Source organism: Cynara cardunculus (assembly GCF_001531365.2).
Source record: "Cynara cardunculus var. scolymus isolate 2C chromosome LG 17, CcrdV1, whole genome shotgun sequence".
Taxonomy (NCBI): Eukaryota; Viridiplantae; Streptophyta; class Magnoliopsida; order Asterales; family Asteraceae; genus Cynara; species Cynara cardunculus.
The window spans coordinates 26,877,245-26,898,687 of NC_037544.1; the positions used below are offsets into that span (position 1 = coordinate 26,877,245).

Here is a 21,443-nt window from a genome sequence, read left to right on the forward strand (position 1 = left end):
ACTTATATATATATTCAAAATTTACACTTAATTATATTTTACATATATACAACTAAAATCGGGATAGATAAATGAAACATGATTGAGATTTTAAGATCTTGGTTTTAAATCGAGATTCCCAACGCATCATTTACCAGTAAATTGTAAAGTTATTATTGATATGTTATGAAAATATGTTTCTAAAAAATATATAATATGGAAATAATAAAAAAGAATAAGTTTTTAAAAGAAGGATCCATAATGATATCACTTTGAATAAAATAAGAAAGAGAGAGAGGGGAGATTGCTGGTTTCTTATCTCTACTCAAATCCATTTGGATGGCTGTAACCATGGTGAACTTCAGACCCCTTTCCACCTCTACGGCCTCAATTCCCCCTCATTTCCTTTCTTCTGCCGCCCACACCGCCCTACTCACCCTGCCAACACGTCTCACTCCGTTTCCTACCTTCTCCAATTCAGCCACCTGTTTTTCTCTTTCTTGCAACCTGCAATCCGTAAGTCTCTTATCATCACTTATTAGTTGAATTAAAACACCATTGATTATCAATATCAATCGAGATTCTTCAATTTTAGTTCGTTTTTTAAACGTTTCATTTTTGCCCACAGGGATGTGAATGCATTTAGTATGAATGCACAGTGGTCTAATTTGATGGTAGACGCTGTGCTTCTGTAGTATAGCTAAGCTTCAATGATATAATTTCGTTGGTTTGTATTCGAATTCTAGTAATTTCAAGGATATGAGGGAAATTTAAGAAATGGATAAACGATATGAACAAATCGATAACATGGAGATGCTAATCAAAAATGCTGAAATTCCACTACCCCCAAGGTTGACCAAATTGTCAGTTGTCAAAATTCAAATTATCCATGCTTGATTAAATTGTCAAATATTCATTAGGATAATATACCGTGTTTGCTAGTCTGTCTGAGTAAGAAATTTGATCATTTGTGCATAGCTAGACCGGTTGAAGATATTAGTTATAAACGAATGCCTCTTACATGATTTGACTGCTGTTACTCCATACTATTTTCTTAGGGCATGTAGTTCTATCTTGTTCAAGATATGAAATTTGAGTTGGTATTTAGACTAAAGTGCAAGTTTGTAAGCATCTACAACAGATTCGCTAAAATAGAAAAAATGGAGCTTTCGTTCTCTATTTTGCTCCAACATATTTCTTTTCGAAATATATAATATTTATATTACGACAAATAGAACAAATAAACTCACACACCCTCCTCACCTTTGAAGACGTTTGAACCCTTAACCTCCTAGGAAGCCAATAACTCACATAACAATAGGTCAAAGGCCCTTTGGTTTGCTCCAACATATTCTCTATATTTGTTCTCTAAAATAGATAAAACCATAGAAAACTCAAGTTTAGAGAATTCTCTAAAACAAGATACGTTGAGAGAGAAACAATATTTTTATTCTTTTCCACCAATTGGATTGAACTAGTATTATCTTATATAAAGTGTATTGAGATGATAAAACTATAGAGTATATTAATAAATATAATTAATCTTTAAAATAGAGAATCTAATTTTTTTTAGAGATTTTAACTTTTGGTTATCTATTTTAGAAAAATCATAAAAAAATTGTTGGAGATGCTCTAAGAACCATCCAAACGTTATGAGATCATAATTTATTGCCCATGGTAACTTGATGTTGGTCTTGAAAAATGCTGGACTAATGAAACATCATTACCAACAGATAGATATCTAGAAACTTGGGAGTTGGTTTATTTTTCAAGTCTGGGAAATCGATCCATCAATTTATTTTGTCAGAATCGACTTTTATCCACTGATCTGTTTTGTAGTACAAGTGATATCGCTTCATGGACTAAAATTCAACACTGATACAGAAAACAAAACCACTGTTTTACATGAAGTCGGATAGAGATGTGGAAACTGGAAAGGAGAATGTCAGATGTGGAGCCTGATTTATCAAAAAGAAAACGTTATTGGACAGTTTGGATGACAAGTTTCTTATCTTATCATTGTTTATCTGGAGTCCTGTAATAAACGAACCATGCTATAATGCTGTTTGCTTGTGTACCGTTGTGATTCATGAGAACAATAATAAAACCCCAATATGCAGGTCAATATATAATCTATGATGGTATATTTATTGCATTTAGCCTTAACTTATCCATTCTTCTAATATATAATCAGACTAAAGCTTTTGCAGTTCCAAGGAGAAGTGCGATGGCATTGGTCCTTTCCAGTTGCATATTCTCACAAATTGAGGGCAATGTTGTGTTTGCTCAACAATCTGTAGTGTTCAGGGAATATATAGATACTTTTGATGGGTATTCGTTCAATTATCCTAAAAATTGGATTCAAGTTCGAGGTGCTAATGCTGACATATTCTTCAGAGACCCTTTCATTCTTGATGAGAACATCTCCGTTGAGGTATCCTCGCCTTCATCGTCGAAATACCAGAGTGTTGAAGATTTGGGTCCACCAGAAGTAGCTGGAAAGGCAGTCCTTAGGCAGTATTTGACTGAGTTCATGTCTACTAGACTTGGTGTGAGACGTGAAGCAAGCATTCTCTCTACTTCATCTAGAATAGCTGATGATGGGAAGATGTACTACCAAATTGAGGTAAAATTAATTTTTTCCTGTACTTGCTTCTATTTACGTTGTTGTTACTTACTCATATCTAGTTTCTCAAAATTTAGCATATTTGTCTCTCACATTGTTTCATTGCTATTGTTTACTCTTATCTAACTTTTCAAATCTTAACATACCTGTTTTTCTCCCTTTCACACACTTTTCTCTAGCTGGGGATCGTCAAAGAAACAACCGCTCTACTCTTTAGAGTAGAGGTCAGTTCAGCATATCCCCGGATCCCACCTCAGGGTGGGACATATTCGGTCCGTTTGGTATGGTTCTGATGGATGTTCAATGCAATTATAAACTTTTGTTGTGACATGGAAAAACAAGAGACAAAGAGGAAGCGGCACAGCCCATGCAGGAACTGTGTGGATCCCATCCCACCTCCTAGTCCTATGTCTAAGGGCCGTTTACCCCATAGGCGGAGCCAATGTTGGCCTAGGGTGGGATCATCCTCACCCTCTAAAAAGCCTTCTTATGTATAGTGAAAAAGGCCACTATTGTTCTTGGGAGTGATGAGAATGAACTCCGTAGTTGATACCCACTTCGGTTAGCACTTAGTCACTCTTTCTATCTGTAGTTGTTATATATAAATTTAATATTTTAGTTTATAAAAAATTACAATATACTTGCATTTATGGAATTAGAAAGTCATTTTACTAAATTTAACACGAAGTTGCTTATTTTGATCTATCGCATGTTTCAACAACTATTTCGTTTTTATATATCCATCAAACATACATACATGTATATATATATATATAGAGAGAGAGAGAGAGAGGGTGAGTATAAACGAGACGATCAACTTATGAGAAAAGCCAAATAACATGTGATTTTAGAGTAAATTCACATGTGACACGTCGAGCTGACCAGCCTTTGCACGTGCGAGTTTTCACACAACTTGGTCGCATTGACCAATCGCACATTCTAAACATGTTGTATCGCATGTGATTTTGCTCTAGAATCACATGTGATTTACCCCTTATCGCATTTCTTGTAAGTTGAACGGCTCCTCGCATGATCCCCCCCTCTCTTTCTCTCTCTCTATATATATATACATATATCCAATTTAAGAACAATTTTTAAAAAGAGATTTGATGGGGTTTCAAATATCTTCAAATTATATCAAAGTTAGGATGTACCACATCTAGGGACTCTGACAGAACTTAAAAGTGATTGGTGATCTTGCAGAAAATATGGTTGAAACAAAAGGACCACCCTCATCAAAAATCCTAGCTTCGCCCCCGGTTTACCCGGTAAATGCTTAAGAATCAACACTTTAACTTGACTTACCAGATAAGATTTTAGTCCATTACAACGGCATCGTATGCATCAATTTATCCAGTAAGCGCTTACCAGGTAAGAATCGTTACTCTCACTTACTGGGTAAGACTCTCGAACCTTGTCATCGCTCTTATCGGGTAAGATTTGCAATCCTTGTCATGTTCATCTGATAAGGTAAAGTAACCTGGTAGGCACTTACCGGATAAGCATTTAGTAAACAGCCCCTAACTCTGTCTACAGATACAGCTCTACTCTGTTCCATATGTTCCAACTTCCAATAGACAGTGTCATTCACCAACCCTACCAGCCCAAGCCCATCAGTACATGATATATAAGGTAATTCAGGGAGATTTGGGATAGTTTGTTAGCGGGAGGGTAGTTTGGGTATTACTTAAAATAAGGAAGTAATAGCTATCTTGTTACTGCGGTCAAAATACAAAATATAGGTCAGGACTGATATTCAATATTTCGGTTATATCGGTGATATATCGGTCCAAAATAGCGGTTAATATAATATTTCTTAGACTTATATATATATATATATATATATATATATATATGCACCCCTAAACATATCATATGTATTAATTAGAGTTTAGAAATATAGTTTCAAAATTAAAACATCACACCCCCCTTCTCTGTTGACGAATCGACTTCAGCTCCTGTACTTCTTTCTTTAGGGCCGTCTAAAAAGTATTAAGTTCTTTAAATRTCTTCGGCTCCTTTTGAAGCGGAGAATAAACAAGTCTTACAAAACAAAATAGGAAAAGTGTTCAAAAACGAGCTAATCGCAAGCAATAGGTTCGGCCTCCGAGTCAACATCATCTAATACGTTCACTTCTTCGTTTAGGTTAGCTTCCCAATCTTCCCCGTCTTCCCCTTCATCTCCAACATGATGATCATCATCATCCCTATAGCTCTCCCTTTTACTCTTTGTACTTGGCCCAACTTGTTCATTACCTCCCATTGCTTCTCGTACATCCGACCAAGAAGAGAAGGAGACCGAAAAAATGAGAAGAAGCCAGACCGTGAAGATGAAGGAGACCGAGAAGAGAAATAAGCGTGAACTGTGAAAGAACCGAGAAGAGAAGAAGCATGAACTGTGAAGAACCGAGAAGAGAAGAAGTGTGAGACCTAATATATATGTTGTCTGGTTGACCAAATAAAGAGGCCCAAAAAACTAAACCCAACATGTAATAAAAAAAAGCCCAAACATTTGCCTTATAGAAAATCAGTATATCGGACCGATTTTTCCATCAAAATATCGGTAAATGTCGGCAATATTATCGGAATCGATATTTTGACAGATATTTCACCAACGATATTTTTCCAGAGACCGATATCTGATATATCGCGATTTTAACAGCATAGGGTAAGAGGAGTGGTATAAATAGGGGTCAGGTGGTGAGTAAAGATATCCATAAATTTGTAGAACATGTTCTTGGGAGAGCTCTGGCCTCTCGAATAACCAATAACCATTTATGTTTTTCCTTCAAGCAATCAAACAGCCTACTGATTTCCACTTCTGTTTGGGTTATCTGATTTTCTGATTTGGTTCATAAGACACGCCAGTTAGAACATGAGGTGAAACTAACTAATTTTATAGACTTGAATCCTTTTTGTTACAAGAAAATCTGGTAACTAATGTACATAGGCAACAAAAGCACACAATATGTATCTACTTGAGTTTGGAATGAGTCCAAAAGACATACAAAGTGTAGGACATGTCTAATCCTCTTCTTGGAAGGATGGCTATATAGTGGCCTACCATCTTAAGGTTTAACATTACTTTCCTTGGTGATATGGCTATATAGTGGCCTAGAGGAAAGATTGTGTGCATCTTACCCTCAAATGCTCCACTTCGCATGCGATTCATTGGGTTTGGTTTCCTCGGTAATTTGGCAATTGACATGTATGTGGTGGTTCAAAATTCAGGTCAACTTCGATTTTGACTATTGATCTTGGTTCACAGGTGAACATAAAGTCATATGCCAACAATAATGAGTTGGCTGTTATGCCACAAGACCGAGTAGCACGTAAGGAATGGGATAGGCGCTACCTTTCGGTTCTTGGAGTTGAGAACAACCAGTTATACGAGTTGAGACTACAAGTGCCTGAAAATGTATTCATAGAGGAGGAGAATGATATCCATAAAATTATGGATTCCTTTAGGGTTAACAAGATAAGTGTTTGATGACCTTTTTTTGTATTTCATTCGTTATTTTGTAACATTGACTTTGTTTCGCAACATCGCATTTGTTCTTCAATTGATATGCTCTGTTGAGTTTTTGTATTCATTAGACACACAATGCTAACATTGAACTATAACGCAATTCTAGGCTGTTATTGGACATTTACCGCCTCTTACTTACTGGTTGACTAAACACTTGCCTCCACTTGTTTGTTAACTTGAACAATTATTGCCTCGTATGGGGTAAGAGACGCTCATCCAATAAGAGATGATGGTATCTAGCAACAATCTTACCATGTCATTTTGTTAAACCGAGACTCATAATGGGTAAGTGAGAATAAGAGATGGTTGTTTACCAAAAACAAAAGTACTTTTTATCAAGACTAGATGTTGACCATTTATCTGATTGGAGAAAAAGGTTAGAACCATGCCGACTACAATCAGGAATGTTTTGTTCCTGTATTTAACCCCTCCCCCTCCCCCTCCCTTTGCGGTCCCCAAAACCACCCCTTTCACCCTCAACCCATAATCTTATGTTGATTTTGTTAGACATAGTTTTTCTTTGATTTCATTTGACAACTGCTACACCAAAAGAAAATAAAGAAAATGCCATCCCCATATTTGGTTGGGATCTAATTCGTACTTGGCTAGACCTGTAAAACTCTAGTAGCAAACCACTAGAGGAACCAGATCCTGCATGCCTTTGGAAAAGAGATCAAAACAGGGGCATTGAGGCGTTGCTGCCGAGAAGAAGACACCAAAAAATGGTTTACCTAGAAGAAGGAAACATAAAAAGAACAGGTCGCCGGTGGGAGACTTGATGGTGTCTATGGTGGTCGTGACATGAAGGGGACGATGAGAAGAAACACAAAAATTATACATTGTCTCACCCCAAAAGTTTTTAGCGTTTACCAGGTAAGAGACGCTTATAATATGCGATTTCAATGATCGGGAATCTTACCCGGTAAAGTAAGGATAATTCTTATCCAACAAGCATTTACCCAAATTTTGTTGGTATCCACCAGCCTTGGACTAAAGTTTGTTCTTATAACATGGCACCGTATCATTTACTAGTCTTTGTTCGTTTTATAATTTTCGTTCACTAGTCTGAGGGTTTTTACGGAACATTCTCTCTACCATTTGAGATAGAGAACAGATCTAAAATATATCTCATTTCAGACTTACTTCCAAATAAAATATATTGGATTCATTTGTATGTTTCCTCTTAAAAAGAATCTTATGATGTCATGTTTTGGTTCAACAAAATTGATTGATATTTGTCGTTTTAATAACTAAATTCATTCCAATCAAAATGATAAAATAAGCTTAAAACCTGTACAACCAATTAAACAGCTTGAAGGCCATAAAAGCCCGATCAGTCCTAATTGTTTTGAAAAAGCCCGGGCTTATCGAAAAAAATAAAATGAGCCTTGTACATCTCTAGTCCCTAGAAATGAATCGAGACGATTACCTTAAAAACAAGATACTTGTACCACATGGGATTCATTCCTCGTTCAAGTCGTATATTGTTGTTCTCAAAGTCTTCATAGGATGTGGAATGCAATTAATAAGTTTCAATTTGGCAAAGAATAGTAAGATGAATTATTCATCTGGAAAACAAACAAGAACAAGTTCCGAGTCGTGACTAATTTTATAAACTATGCTCTACCAGATTCAAGTTGGTTTCATATACGTATGTAGATCAAGTACAATAACAAACCAGCTTTTATACGTAGTATCTGAATCACACAACGCTAAATGCAGACTGTATCGTTGACTGGAACCGATTTGCAATCGTCTGGGAGGCAAATGCTTGAATCTGCTTCTTTGCATCTGAATCAACACACACACTCAAATCAAAATCTATACCACATAAACCAGAAAGCATAATTGTAATTGTATATAAAAAGAAGTTACGACAATGAGGCAATAAGGTTGACAGAATATTGTATCTGTATTTTTTTTCTTTTTTAGCCATGATACTTTTGGCACAACTAGCCCTCAAGGGTGGGCTCAACTGTTTGAGTGCCCTCGGGCCACTAAAGGTTTGCCTGGATGTTAACTTCCTGGCCCACGGGATGTTGGTGATTTTAGCTTCACCAGTTGTTTAAGTGTAATTGGAATTAACACGAGTGCCAATGGGTTTCAAACTGTGATCTAATACAAGTTAGGTGGTGCAGAGTGCACACTTGTATATAAGGCGAGTTTGATTTCGGACACGAAGAAAAGGCGGGGGTCAAGGAGGCAGCGTCCTTTGCAGGTCCAAGGGGCAGTGCCTCAAAACCTCCATAGAACTTTGGACTAGGAATGCAGTGGAAAAACGTGATCAGAATAAAGAAATACGTCATTTCTGATCAGTTTTGAGGTTCGATCATGTGGTATTCAGACTTGGTAAAATCGACTAAGTGGTATCCAGACTTAGAGCTTCTATCTCTGGGCAAGTTAAGTCCGTTGGTCTTAGTCCTATTTCTGGACTATCTCTGGACATGTATGTTCAGATTTCTGGACCTGCACGTTTAACAAACCCATCACCTTATCCATTAACGGCTATAACCATCTGTAACTGATTCTAACTTCCTAAAAACTATCATTTATGATAATCTTATCCAATTTTTCGAATGGAACAGGTATATATACGAGATATACATAAGTTTTGGGGCTGCTAAAAAATTTGAACATTCAAAATATTCTCGTGTAATTTCGGCTTTTGTTTTTATGCCTAAAATCGAAAGCATTCTTAAAAATTATCCTAGATTGAATTTCTTCATACCCAGGCATAGGGTCGAAATATCAAGTCGGAAAGTGAACTTACACGATTCTCAAGCAATCCAGATTCCGATTACCATTTACCCTGTTTCTGTAATCCTAATTTTCTAACATTCGAAATCTCGAATTGATATTTCTGTTAGTGATCAGGCTGAATTTGTGAAGGATATGACTTCTAAGTTTGGAAAGTTGGAGAAGTTAGTAGAAAGTGATTTCAGGCGCCGGTAGAAAAAGATGCATTTTCTGTTCACAAAATTGAAGATTGTGTATGTGATAAGTAACCCCATGCCGGAAATAGTGGAAGATGAGACTTTGGAACAGACTAGGAAGAGAAGCAAGTGGGAGAATAATGACTACATCTGCAAAGGACATATTTTGAACGGTATGTGTGATTCCTTATTTGATATTTATCAAAACGCTGAAGTGCGAAGGAATTATGAAATTCCTTTGAATCAAAATACATCGCTGAAGATGCTTCAAGTAAGAAGTTCTTGGTTAGCGATTTTAACAATTATAAGATGGTGGATTCAAGGCCCGTAACGGAACAATATAATGAACTCCTTCGTCTTTTGTGTCAATTCACACTGGACAAGATGAATATGGATGAATCCACTGTTGTGTCTAGTGTGAGTGATTAACTTCCTCCATCTTGGAAAGATTTCAAGCATAACTTGAAACATTAAAAGGAGGAATTGTCATTGGTTCAACTTGGTAGCCATTTGCCTATAGAAGAGTCTCTTCGGGTGCAAGAAAATGACAAAAACAAGAGTAAAGTTGAATCTGGACAGCCCTCTGTTCACATGGTTGGAAGACAAGAAAACGAATTCCAATAACAAAGGAAAAGGCAAGAAACGCATATTCCAGAATTATGTTTCACTTATTCCCAAGTCTTTTTATGTACAAGATGATGACTATGCATAGTGGGTTGACTTGGGAGCGACAAGCCATATTTGCAAGGATCAACGGTGGTTTGAGAAGTTGACATAGATTGAAGACGACTTAATATGGGAAACGAGTCGAGTGCACCTATTTGTGGGATTGGAGTTGTTATTCTAGAATTTACTTTTGGAAATTGTGTTAAACTATGTGGTGTTTATATGTTCCTAGAATTCATAAGAATCTAGTTAGTGGTAGTTGTTTGAATATCGTTGTCTATAAACAAGTTCATGAATCGAATACGTATATCCTATCTCGATATGGTAGATTTGTTGGATTTGGTTATTGTAGTAATAAAATGTTTCGTTTAAATATTGTGAATAAATTATTTAGTCTTGATAATTCTGCTTTTATGTCGTCGTCTTCTTCTAAAATTGAAGATTCCATGATTTGGCATGCTAGATTGGGTCACGTCAATTTTAGAAGAATGCATAAAATGTCAAAAGATGGATTAATTCCAGCCTTTGACATTAAAATAGAAAATTGTAAGACTTGCATGCTTACAAAAGTTACAAAACAACCTTTTCCTATATTGAAAGAAAATCAATTGTTTTAGAACTTATACACAGTGACTTGTGTCATTTCCACTCCACTCCTTTGGATAATAAAAAAATATGTTGTCACATTTATTGATGATAATACTCGGTTTTGTTATGTGTATCTTTTGCATGCCAAAGATGAAGCTTTGGATAAATTTGAATTTACAAAACCAAAGTTGAATTACAATTGGATACTTCAATTAAATGTCTTTGAACTGATCGAGGAGGGAATATATGGATCCCCAATATTTTCAATCAGTTGGTATTATCCATGAGATCACCATACACACCCCAACAAAATGGAATTTCCGAATGTAAAAATCGAGTTTTAAAGGAAATGGTAAACTCGATGTTTTCTTACTTGGGATTGAGTGAGGGATTTTGGGGAGAGGCCATATTAACGGCTTGGTATGAATTAAACACAAATCCAAATAAAAGGAACAAAACAACACCATATGAGCTTTGGTTCAAGAAAACCCCGAATTTGAGGTATTTTCGAATATGGCGTTGCTGAGTTGTTGTAAAACTACCTGAACCCAAAAGGAAAACTTTGGGTGAACATGGAATTGATTGTATATTCATTGGATATGCAAAAAATTCCAAAGATTATAGGTTCTATGTAATAGAACCTGATGATTCGGTGTCGGTTAACACCGTAAAAATGTCACGGGATGCGATTTTCGATGAAACGCAATTTTCATCAATAAAAGGCCTAAGGACTTGATTCCTAGCACTAGTAAAGTACAAAATCCAGAAAGTTTAGATAGTATTTTTGATCTGGAAACGCGACAGGTCCGGAAAAGCAAAAGAGGTCGAATTGCCAAAAAATTTGGTCGTGACTTCCAACTGTATTTAGTGGAAGGTTCAAGGGAAGAGCTTGGGATTCAATACTCTTAATGTTATAGTATTGAAGATGATCCAAAGACTTTCAAAGAGGCTATGGATTCTCGGGACGTAGCCTTTTGGAAGGAAGCAATTGATGATGAAATGTCATCAATACTTGAGACTAACACTTGGGTGTTATCTGATTTGCCTCCAGGTTCTAAACCACTTGGATGCAAATGGATTTTCAAAAAAAATGAAAGTTGTTGGGACAATTGATAAAATTCAAGGCTCGTTTAGTCATTCAAGGGTTTAGGCGAAAACCCGGAATTGACTATTTTGATACATACGCTCCAGTAACACGTATTTCTACTATAAGATTATTGGTTGCCATGGCGGCTATACATAATTTGATTATTCATCAAATGGATGTTATAACAACCTTTTTTGAATGGTGACCTTCATGAGGAAGTTTATATGAAACAACCAAAAGGTTTTGTTATGCCTGAAAATGAGGATAAAGTGTGTAAACTTGTGAAATCTTTGTACGGGCTGAAACAAGCTCCTAAACAATGGCATCAAAAGTTTGATGAAGTTATTCTGTCATGTGGTTTTGCTATAAACCAATGTGACAAATGTGTTTATAGCAGATTTGATGCTAATGGTATAGGCGTGATCTTCTGCTTGTATGTAGATGACATGCTGATCTTTGGGACTAAACAAAACCAGGTAGATGAAACTAAGAAATTGTTGTCATCTAAGTTCTCGATAAACTATAGGCATACCTTATCTTGAGCTCCTAGTTCCAATTATAACATCAATTCTTGTGATTTCTTCTTCTTTAGGGCAAATGGTTAAACCCTAAGTTGATTCATGATTCATAGGTTAAAAGTTAAAGATTGATGAAATTGCTTCAAGTTGGTACTGTTAAAGGAGGCAGATTCGTTTCTGTAAGTTTGAAAATTCGTATAAAATCAACCGTTTGTCAGATTGATGCGTTCTTTATATAGTTAGAATGGTATTTGAGTAAACTACAAATTGTTCTCCCGTAAGCACTCCTATGGATCCTAGTATAAGTTTAAAGCCAAATACGGGTAATTCTATTTCACAACTAGAGTACTCTAAGGCGATTGGTAGCTTAATGTATGCTATGACGAGCACTAGGCCCGCATCGCTTATGTCATAGGACGGTAGAGTAGATATACTAGTAATCCTAGTACTCAACATTGGCAAGCAGTTCAAAGAGTATTCAAGCATCTTAAAGGAACCATGAATTATGATTTGAGTTATTTAGGATACCCTTCAGTTCTAGAAGGTTATTCAGATGCATGTTGGATATCCAACACGGAGGATCATTCCTCTACTGTGATCTAATACAAGTTAGGTGGTGTTGAGTGCACACTTGTATATAAAGCGAGTTTGATTTCGGACACGAAGAGAAGGCGGGGGTCAAGGAGGCAACGTCCTTTGCAGGGTCTAAGGGGCAGCGCCTCAAAATCTCCACAAAATTTTGGACTCGGAATGCAGTGAAAAAACATGATCAGAATGAAGAGATACGTCATTTCTGATCAGTTTTGAGGTTCGATCATGTGGTATTCAAACTTAGTGAAATCGACTAAGTGGTATCCGGACTTAGAGCTTCGATCCCTGGACAAGTTAAGTCCAAAGATAGTCCCTGTCTCTAGTTGGTCTTAGTCCTATCTGGACTCTCTGGACCATCTCTGGACATGTATGTTCAGATTTCTGGACATGCACGTTTAACAAACCCATGATCTTATCCATTAACGGTTATAACCGTCTATAACTGATTCTAACTTCCTAAAAACCGTCATTTATGTTAATCTTCTCCATTTTTTCGAATGGAACAAGTATATATACGAGATACACATCAGTTTTGGGGTTGCTGAAAAATCTAAACATTCAAAAAATATTCTACAGTAATTTTGGCTTTCGTTTTTATGCCTAAATTCGAAAGTGTTATTGAGGATTATCCTAGATTGATTTTCGTGATACCCAGGCATAGGGTCGAAATATCAATTTGGAAAGTGAACTTACACAATTCTCAAGCAATCCAGATTCCGATTACCATTTACCCTGTTTCTGTAATCCTAATTTTCTAACATGGGATTAGTCGAGGTGAACACAAGACACTTGCGGTTATCAAAAAATGCTTTTGGCACAACTAGTCTCCACATGGACTGGCAGCAAGTGTCCCCTTAGCATGCATCTGGTACGGCTAAAACATATGTCCCAAATTAGCAGGACAAAAATTCAATTTATTATGTCCCACCAAAATAGGTGGAAAAAATCATGGAGATGGGACAAACTTGGTAAATTACCAAGTTATCCACGTCAAATTAAAACCATAAAAACCTTTCACAATTCTTTCACCCACCTATCTCACTCTCATCCATCCAGTCCAGTTCCTTTTGTGTACCATACGCACCCTTAGGGGTTGATTCAAGCATAAAACCTCTTAAACCAAACTCTCAAGCATTACAATTGACATAGTATTGTACGTGGGAGAAGTTTAGGTTAAAGCAATTAGGGCTACTCAACTTGCAATGCAAATTCATCAAATGCAAAGGAAATTTGGACAGTTACTTTCCTGGCTTTTGATTTTGAAGATTCAAACCTAGTACTTGTCAAATAAACGGAAACAAACACTTTCACAAAATACTTTTTTTAGTTCTATAGTTCAATATAGTCACTAATTTGTTCAAGTAAGACAAATTACTTACTATTAATTGTAATAATGAAAGCAACCATTTTCTGCACCATGGCTCCTCGGGTTTGCAAGGTTGGGAGAGGGGTCTTTGGCTATGTATGGCAACTAGCTAATAAACTAGTCATATTTGATAAATAAATAACTAGCTGATAAGCTAGATAACAATATAAATTGATCCAAAACTACATGTTGAAAAATCAAAGGAAAAAAATACAAGGCGCATAACTGAAAAAAAAGAGGCAAAAACCCAGGGTTTATTGAAACGCTACTTCAAATAGTGTTTCAAAAAACTAGCTTATAGCTTACCAAACAGAGCTTTTTTGGAATAAGCTCGAAAAATAAGCTAGCTTACGATTGCCAAACATGGCCTTTCTACACAGCCTATCCCTCGCATTTTTCGAGGTTCTTCTTGTGGTTCAAACCTTTGACCTTCCAGCAGCCAAGAAGTGACATTATAAGTTGGTCCAAGGCCAGCATAGACTCTAACCTATTTATTTCATTATGTAATTAATTTTTACTAACAAGTACCATGGAGCCTCTACACAAGTTCAATCATATCTTATAATCAACTGAAACTTTGCCAAAAACCAAAAACTGGGGAGCACTACTATCCCAAAATCCCATGATTCAGTTTTGCCCCATTCAACAAGGTAAACTTAATCATGGTTATACAATATTAGAAAGCTAATGAACGACCGTTCTCAATTGCTAGAACTGATAGTTGGTTCAGTATGTACAAGTTACAACTGTTCTGAGATTGGAATTCAATAATCTTTCTGCATTGTAGTCCAACTTTCCAACTATTTGCTCCTTTGAACTACAACGGTCTACCTATTCCATGACAGCTTAAGACTATAATTGACACCTGAAGTTCAAATCTTACTACTTGCATCCCCAGTACAGAACTATGCCACAATAGAGAACCATGCTAATGAAAACAAACACCAACCAGCATTCTTTTCAACCTAAACACAAATATGCCTGATCTCTTAGAATCTTGAAATCAACCTAAAAGCTGCGGCCTTATAATGCTCTTACAAGCATGTTTGACTTCAAGCAATCCTCAATAGAGCCTTATGTCTACAAAATATAAGAGAACTTCAGAATATTTATCCTGTCATGTGTGTTACTTAAACTGCTCCATTACCGGCAAAAACCATGACATTCGAACTTGCCAATTCAAAATAAATAAAGTGCATGATCAAACTGAAACAAAAACTATTAAATAGGATTGTTTACCCTATTACATCTACTTGAAGGGTCACACAGATATGTCAATAAAGGAAATATGATGCAATAAAGTATTTCAAACGTAATATGTAAATGCTATACATGGTTTCTAAAACAAATTGAGATATCAGATAAGCATCACATTTTTAAGACTATTCTGTCTTTATTTTGGGTTTAATGATGAGAAAGAGACAAACTGAGACACTCTGTGGGTGACAATAATTGGTCTTGCAACAATTGTGTAATTCATTTTCATGCTGCATTAAAATAGGGAAATGTAACATCTAAGCATAAATATCAGAAAAAGTAAGCATGGGAATCATATTGGACCTTGTGAGGCATTGCCATAGAACAAATACATTCTTAGATTTTTTATGGTGGAAAGATCAGAATCTTTAATATACTAATACAGATTTTGTTCCAACATGATATAGAAGTAACAGAACATCTAATTTACATTTTGTGCTTTATCTTCATCTGAACAATTGCAATATAATAGAAGCCCTTGATTTTAAGAAAAAATAAACAGAGAAAATGGGGAAAATAAAAAAAAAGATCTTAAGAGTTTCAATTCGGAGGATGGTCAAAGAATGCAGAATAGAACTATATAACACATACTTAAAACAGTAAATTTAATTACTTCAACAAACTAAAAAATATCTAGAATAGCAAAATAGCTAGAAGCCTATTTTCGTTTAGGAGGTGTTTATAGAACAACAGCACCCCAATCCCATGGAGAATAGGAACGTAATTAGTTTTACAAAATAAATTGTTTTTCCAGTGGCATAAATGTGTTGCTTGCAAGACAAGACAAGAGGTATTATGGTTCGGGGTGACAATATTAAGGCCTTTCTGTAGTGGACTCCTACGAAAACCTAACGGAGACTACACAAAAAACATTCCATAATTTACTCAAGTCATTGCACACCATCAAATTCTGGAAAGAAGAGTTCATGTACCTTTGCGGCATTTCGTAAAGCCCACAATATTTGCAACGCTGAGGGTCAAGCAAACTCCAACAACAAGGAGATAATCAGCTTGGAACCTTATCAGAGAGAATATCCCAAAGAAGATCCATATAACCGCCTATAAAGAAAAGAATGGCTTAGACACACTCATCAAGTTTTTTTTTCTTTTTCTTTTTGTGTTCAGAAAAGGAAGCACTCATCAAGTTCACCAATAAAACTATTAACTTAGCAAGCACACATACCATAAATGGAATCTCCAACATCAATGCTAGTGCCAAAAGGTCCATCAATGTGGCATTCGCACTAAGATTTATTTTAGCTTGCTGTCAATAATTTCTACTTTAAACTGATAGTTTATTTCACTTCAAATTTCTATACAAATTCCATATTGATTGTACATTTCACTTTAAATTTCAATTCACATACGCCCAAGGTTTTAAAAAGCGGAACCGGGACTCGAGGCATTTTCCTTCCACGCCTTGAGGCGTAAGCCTCGAGGCGGTCCAAGGCGCAAGCCTCGAGGCGTAAAACAAATAAAATTCATAAATATTAATAGTAAGCAAAACATAATTCCGTACCAAACTTTAAACGTCACAGATTCATAAAATACTAGTTATAAGTCCAAAAAAATATCAATCTAGTATGCGCCTTTGCATCTCAACATAGACAGTGAAGACAAGCACGTTCACTGGGAGCAGATATTCACTTACAGTCAAGTAAAGAGTCCACCAGAACAGCCACGAGTCCTTTTTGTTCATTCGAGCTAATGACTGTAAAAGGATATATAACATGTGAGACACAAAACACTGGTACTACAGGACCAGTTAATCTGATTGAAAAAAAATTTAGAACAAAATGAATCAATCAGCTGAGGAAAAAATGAAAATACCCACCTCTTGGTCAAGACATTCAAATTTCCATACACTCTCACCATTGTCATCGATTTCATTCCACCACCTCAAACCGACTAAGATTCGACCACTGACATTTTTCACTACCCAAAAATCAAGAGCAGATAAAAGAACCGTAACGACAAAAATTATGACAAAACTATCAAAAAACAGGGCCGAAAGTATGTAAAATGCCAATGCTCCAGCCTGTCAAAACACATAGAACAATGTTAAAATGAATTGTGGTTAGAGAAAAAACAAGAAATCATGAGGACATAAACCCAAAAGACTAGACCTTGAAGAGCACATGAAAGAAGCATATCCTTGGATTCGCATAGTTCTCTCCTGAAGGCTGAGCACAAATACAATAAGTAGATCTTATAACCAATATCACAAAATTATATAAAAGATGGACAATACATAGTGCAAATTAAAAAATTACTGCAATTTTTACCATAAGACATTCCACTTTTCTACCATTTGCATCTATATTTTCACAATTAGTCACTTACTCCTCAGCTAACACGCAAAATGCCGAATTATTTTAAGATCCAGCAAAATATATTTTTTCAAATAAAATTCGAGTATTTTGCAAGTTAAATTGCCATTTAAAATTCTTATTCACCATTCATTTTTCAATAAAATACGATGCACAACTCATATCAGACACAGAAGCTTAAAGTAGCAAGGTAATCATAAGGTGCATACAGTCACAAGGTGAAACTAAACATCGAAATTTATCACCATCACCATTCTAACAAGTAAATCAGTACAACAATTACAATTAAACGAAAACAGGAAAGCCAACCAAGTACAAATCACTGGCTTGGGGAAATATGTCACATCCAATCTTCTCTTGGCATCTAACAAGAAAAAACTTACTTGTATGGACTGTGGATTAACGAGATTAGTAACAAAACCAAACAAAATGATTACAGACAACAACAAAACAAGAATTAATATAGTACGAACTATATTTCCAGGCAGCTGAGCAGTTTAGTTTCTTATCAGTTATCACTGACATACAATACATTCAGCAATACCGATAATCATCCATTGTCGTGAAAGAAGACAGATGAAGCAACATGAAATTAGCTAAAACATCAGTACATCACTACCATATGCTGATTCTTGCGTAATTTAGTGTCATCTGCAACTTTCAGGCACCAACACATAAAGAAACCTCCATGAAATCATCATGTGATTTGATCCTATTAATCTATTCTGAACATAATTCTACATCAAACCACAAAGGCCAAGGATTTATATCGAAAGTTCAGATACTGCTTAAGATCTACCGGTAAACAATCAAAATAAAAAATTAAGCCCGACTTACTATTCTTAGCTAGTCTTTCTTAAACCAAAATCAAATTTCTGCACATACTCACACGGTATAATCCAGTTTATGAGGACACATTTCATGATTTCAACGACATCCCCAGATCATTATAGAAGTTGTCAATCGCATGCCTTGGTGAACAATCACAATTACTTGCGCTGCATAGATCAAGAACTTCCACATGCAATAAACACTACAAAACACATTTGCCCCAAATCTTCCCTAACAATTTCAAACTAAATATAACAAATATCAATCTTCCATAAACCTTATAACATCACACCGTACCAAGAAAAGAAATAGAGATTCGGGAAACAAACCGGATTCAAATCCATGATAACGGATCAGATTCAACGATAAATCAACTTGAATCAGCTTCAACCCTCAGCTATTACGCCCGATTTTGAACGCCTCTCTCACTATAAAGCAACCAAGGTTTGGGATGAAATTTCGGGCGCACTTGCTTTCCGAATCTTGTTGGGGTTCCATATTTATGGATTTTTCAAAAAAGCCCCTGATATTTAATTATCTACACAATGAACCCTTTATTTTATTTCTCTATACAAAATATGTTAGTAGATATTTATAAATTATGAATTAATTTTATATATTTTTCCTACAAAAAAAAAATTGTGATTAGTTTGTTTAAAGATAAAACTAATTTTTCCTTCATTTTCATTTTAACTTTAGGAACCTATTAAAGGATAAATATGTTATCGTTAAAAAGATATGACGATAGAGATAGAGATAGAGATAGACATATTAGAGTTAATTAAAATTATGTATCTCATGATTATCTCTTTGTAACATGTCTCTATTTAAAGGACTTATAATTAGTGAGAATTAGTTGTTTTTTGATTCTATATATCGATTATTCTGTAACATATTATCAGCACGTAAACTCGTTCAATTTTGTTGCCACCGAAAATTTTTGTTTTCTAGTATCATGAATCAATTAAGCACCCATGTTCCATGATATTCTTATTTAGGCTCTGGTAATTGATAACTCTCATTTTTTAGAGTTATTTATTAGTTTTTTCTAGGCTTTTGTATTTATTTACCCACTTTGTTTCTATTTCTTTCATTTTGTCTAACTTGTTCTTAAGAGGTGATGAATTACCAAGTATTCATTTTTGTGCTAAAAAAGACGTTACTATGGAGAGTGGGCATTATTTGCATACTGTGGGTATGTTCGGTACTACTTTTTGACAAAAAAAAATATGTTTTGCTTTTTATCTGGTCTATGGATACAATGTTTTGAAGATTTGAAGTGATCTGAAGATCTCTAGAAGATTGGATAAATAGTAAACACCTTTTGTACTAAAATGATTAACAAAATGCTTCATCCATTGGACAAAGACCTCAAATTTTCATATATAAAGAGGCATGGTGCAAGCATTAAAGGATCATCTCATCTTCAACCAAGAGCTACGAGTTCATTTACTCTTGTGTTTGGAGATTTAGTGTATAATTTAATTTTCAGCATTTAATTTATGTATTTTAATTTCTATATTGTAATTTTCTGTCCACAGTTTGCCCTATGTGGCCAAGCTGTTACTTTATTTTTAGTGCAAGCATTTTTCAAGTATTTATTTATTATGTTTTTCATTTCTAGTATGAGCTAATTACCTCATTGAGTGTGGATGTGAGTCAAACTTAAGGCTAGTAGGCAACACCTATTGTTGCTAATTCATAAGTTTGGTCCTTGAGTTATGACTTAAATTCAACGCGGATAAGCCGATCACTTTGAAGTGTTAATATTAGACCTTAGACCCAGAGATGGGCAGACTCGAAATACGGCTTAAATGATGCATAAAGATTTGAGAGAGTCTTTGATAATCACGTAGAGATACAGGTTTTGTATGATTTACTAAGGTTTAAACTTTAGTCGAGTTTTATTCACAAAAATATTTGGGGATAAATCTTTATACTAATTGAACTTGATTATTATATATCAAACTTAGTTAATTCGGGAAGACTACGAATCAGCAATGGTGGACACTTTGTGGGCACTTTGTGAGCATAGTCTATAGAGGTTTACTTTCGAGAGATCAAGATCTTTTATAGACAATTTTGTGATACACAAAGTATTTGACCATCGTGTTACTACATTTTCCTTAAGAAAAACTTACACTCATACACCTCTTTTGATTATAGATTTATTTCATCTTTCAAGCATTTCAACCAACAAAAACTTGAATTTTGTCCACAACTGAAACGTGATCAAGAAATTCATGGAACTCTCTGATTCTCAGTAGTTCATTCCCTGTGGAAACGAACTTGGTAGTATACCACTTTATTACTTGTAACGATCATAGTGTCGACGTGCACTTGCACCGCCCTGTGGGGACTTTATGCCCACTGTGTGAATACATACGATTCATAGCAATCAAGTTTTTGGCGTCGTCGTGAGGAATGGCGTGGTTTTTATCCTGAGATATTAACTTTCATTCAAGCCTTGGTCATTTGTTTCATCTTTCAAAGCACTCTTCGTGTTATATGCCAAGGCTACAACATAGTGAACTTTTACCTCTCGATCTTGAAATTGAACGAACTTTTTAAATCGAACCATAGAGGATAATCCACGACCACCACCTCCTCCGGATACCACAATTAAAATTACCGATGATAAAGATAGAGGAATACGGGACTACATAAAACCTGAATTTGGTAATTTGGATTCAGGGATTCGTAGGCCCAATGATACGCACTAATTATTTAGTGCTTAAACACTCTTTTCTTCTCTTTTAGATAGAACATTTTTTTCCATTTATATCCCAACATTTTCATTTTATTTCCTTATTTTCCACTTCTTCGTTATGGAGATAGATTGAATGATTTACCTATTGTTACTCTATAATAGGCTAATATGAACTTATTATGGAGAGACTGAAGTTGTTTGATGTTGTTGGATTGCTGCAGCATGACATGTATGTGAAGAAAGGAAGGAGAGAGAACTAGGAGCTTGATGACATTACTTGAGCTGACTTTTTGGATGACATTTGGTGTATTTCCAGTTGTATTATTTTAATTAGCTGGAAATTTGTTATCTAAGCTTGGTATAATTAGACCTCTAACTACTTACTTTAGTTGTACTTTTACTCTAAAATCATGTTAATTGACTATTTTGCCC

General features: G+C 35.4%; 2 protein-coding genes across 2 annotated transcripts; one reads left to right on the top strand and one right to left on the bottom strand.

Moving 5' to 3' along the window:
• The first annotated feature begins 253 nt into the window (after nt 1-253).
• Nucleotides 254-6,234, top strand: LOC112500865 (psbP domain-containing protein 1, chloroplastic). The gene is made up of 3 exons (XM_025104472.1): nt 254-495; nt 2,174-2,605; nt 5,874-6,234. Exons 1-3 carry the CDS (start codon nt 319-321, stop codon nt 6,093-6,095), a joined length of 831 nt encoding a protein of 276 aa, XP_024960240.1. The 5' UTR covers nt 254-318; the 3' UTR covers nt 6,096-6,234.
• Nucleotides 6,235-7,644: 1,410 nt separating this feature from the next.
• Nucleotides 7,645-18,774, bottom strand: LOC112500866 (Golgi apparatus membrane protein-like protein ECHIDNA). Its single transcript, XM_025104473.1, has 6 exons — nt 18,631-18,774; nt 17,267-17,323; nt 16,975-17,178; nt 16,792-16,851; nt 16,073-16,199; nt 7,645-7,925 (listed from the first exon to the last, which is right to left on the bottom strand). The coding sequence occupies exons 1-6, from the start codon at nt 18,643-18,645 to the stop codon at nt 7,837-7,839; spliced, it is 552 nt and encodes a 183-aa protein (XP_024960241.1). The 5' UTR covers nt 18,646-18,774; the 3' UTR covers nt 7,645-7,836.
• Between the last annotated feature and the right edge of the window lie 2,669 nt (nt 18,775-21,443).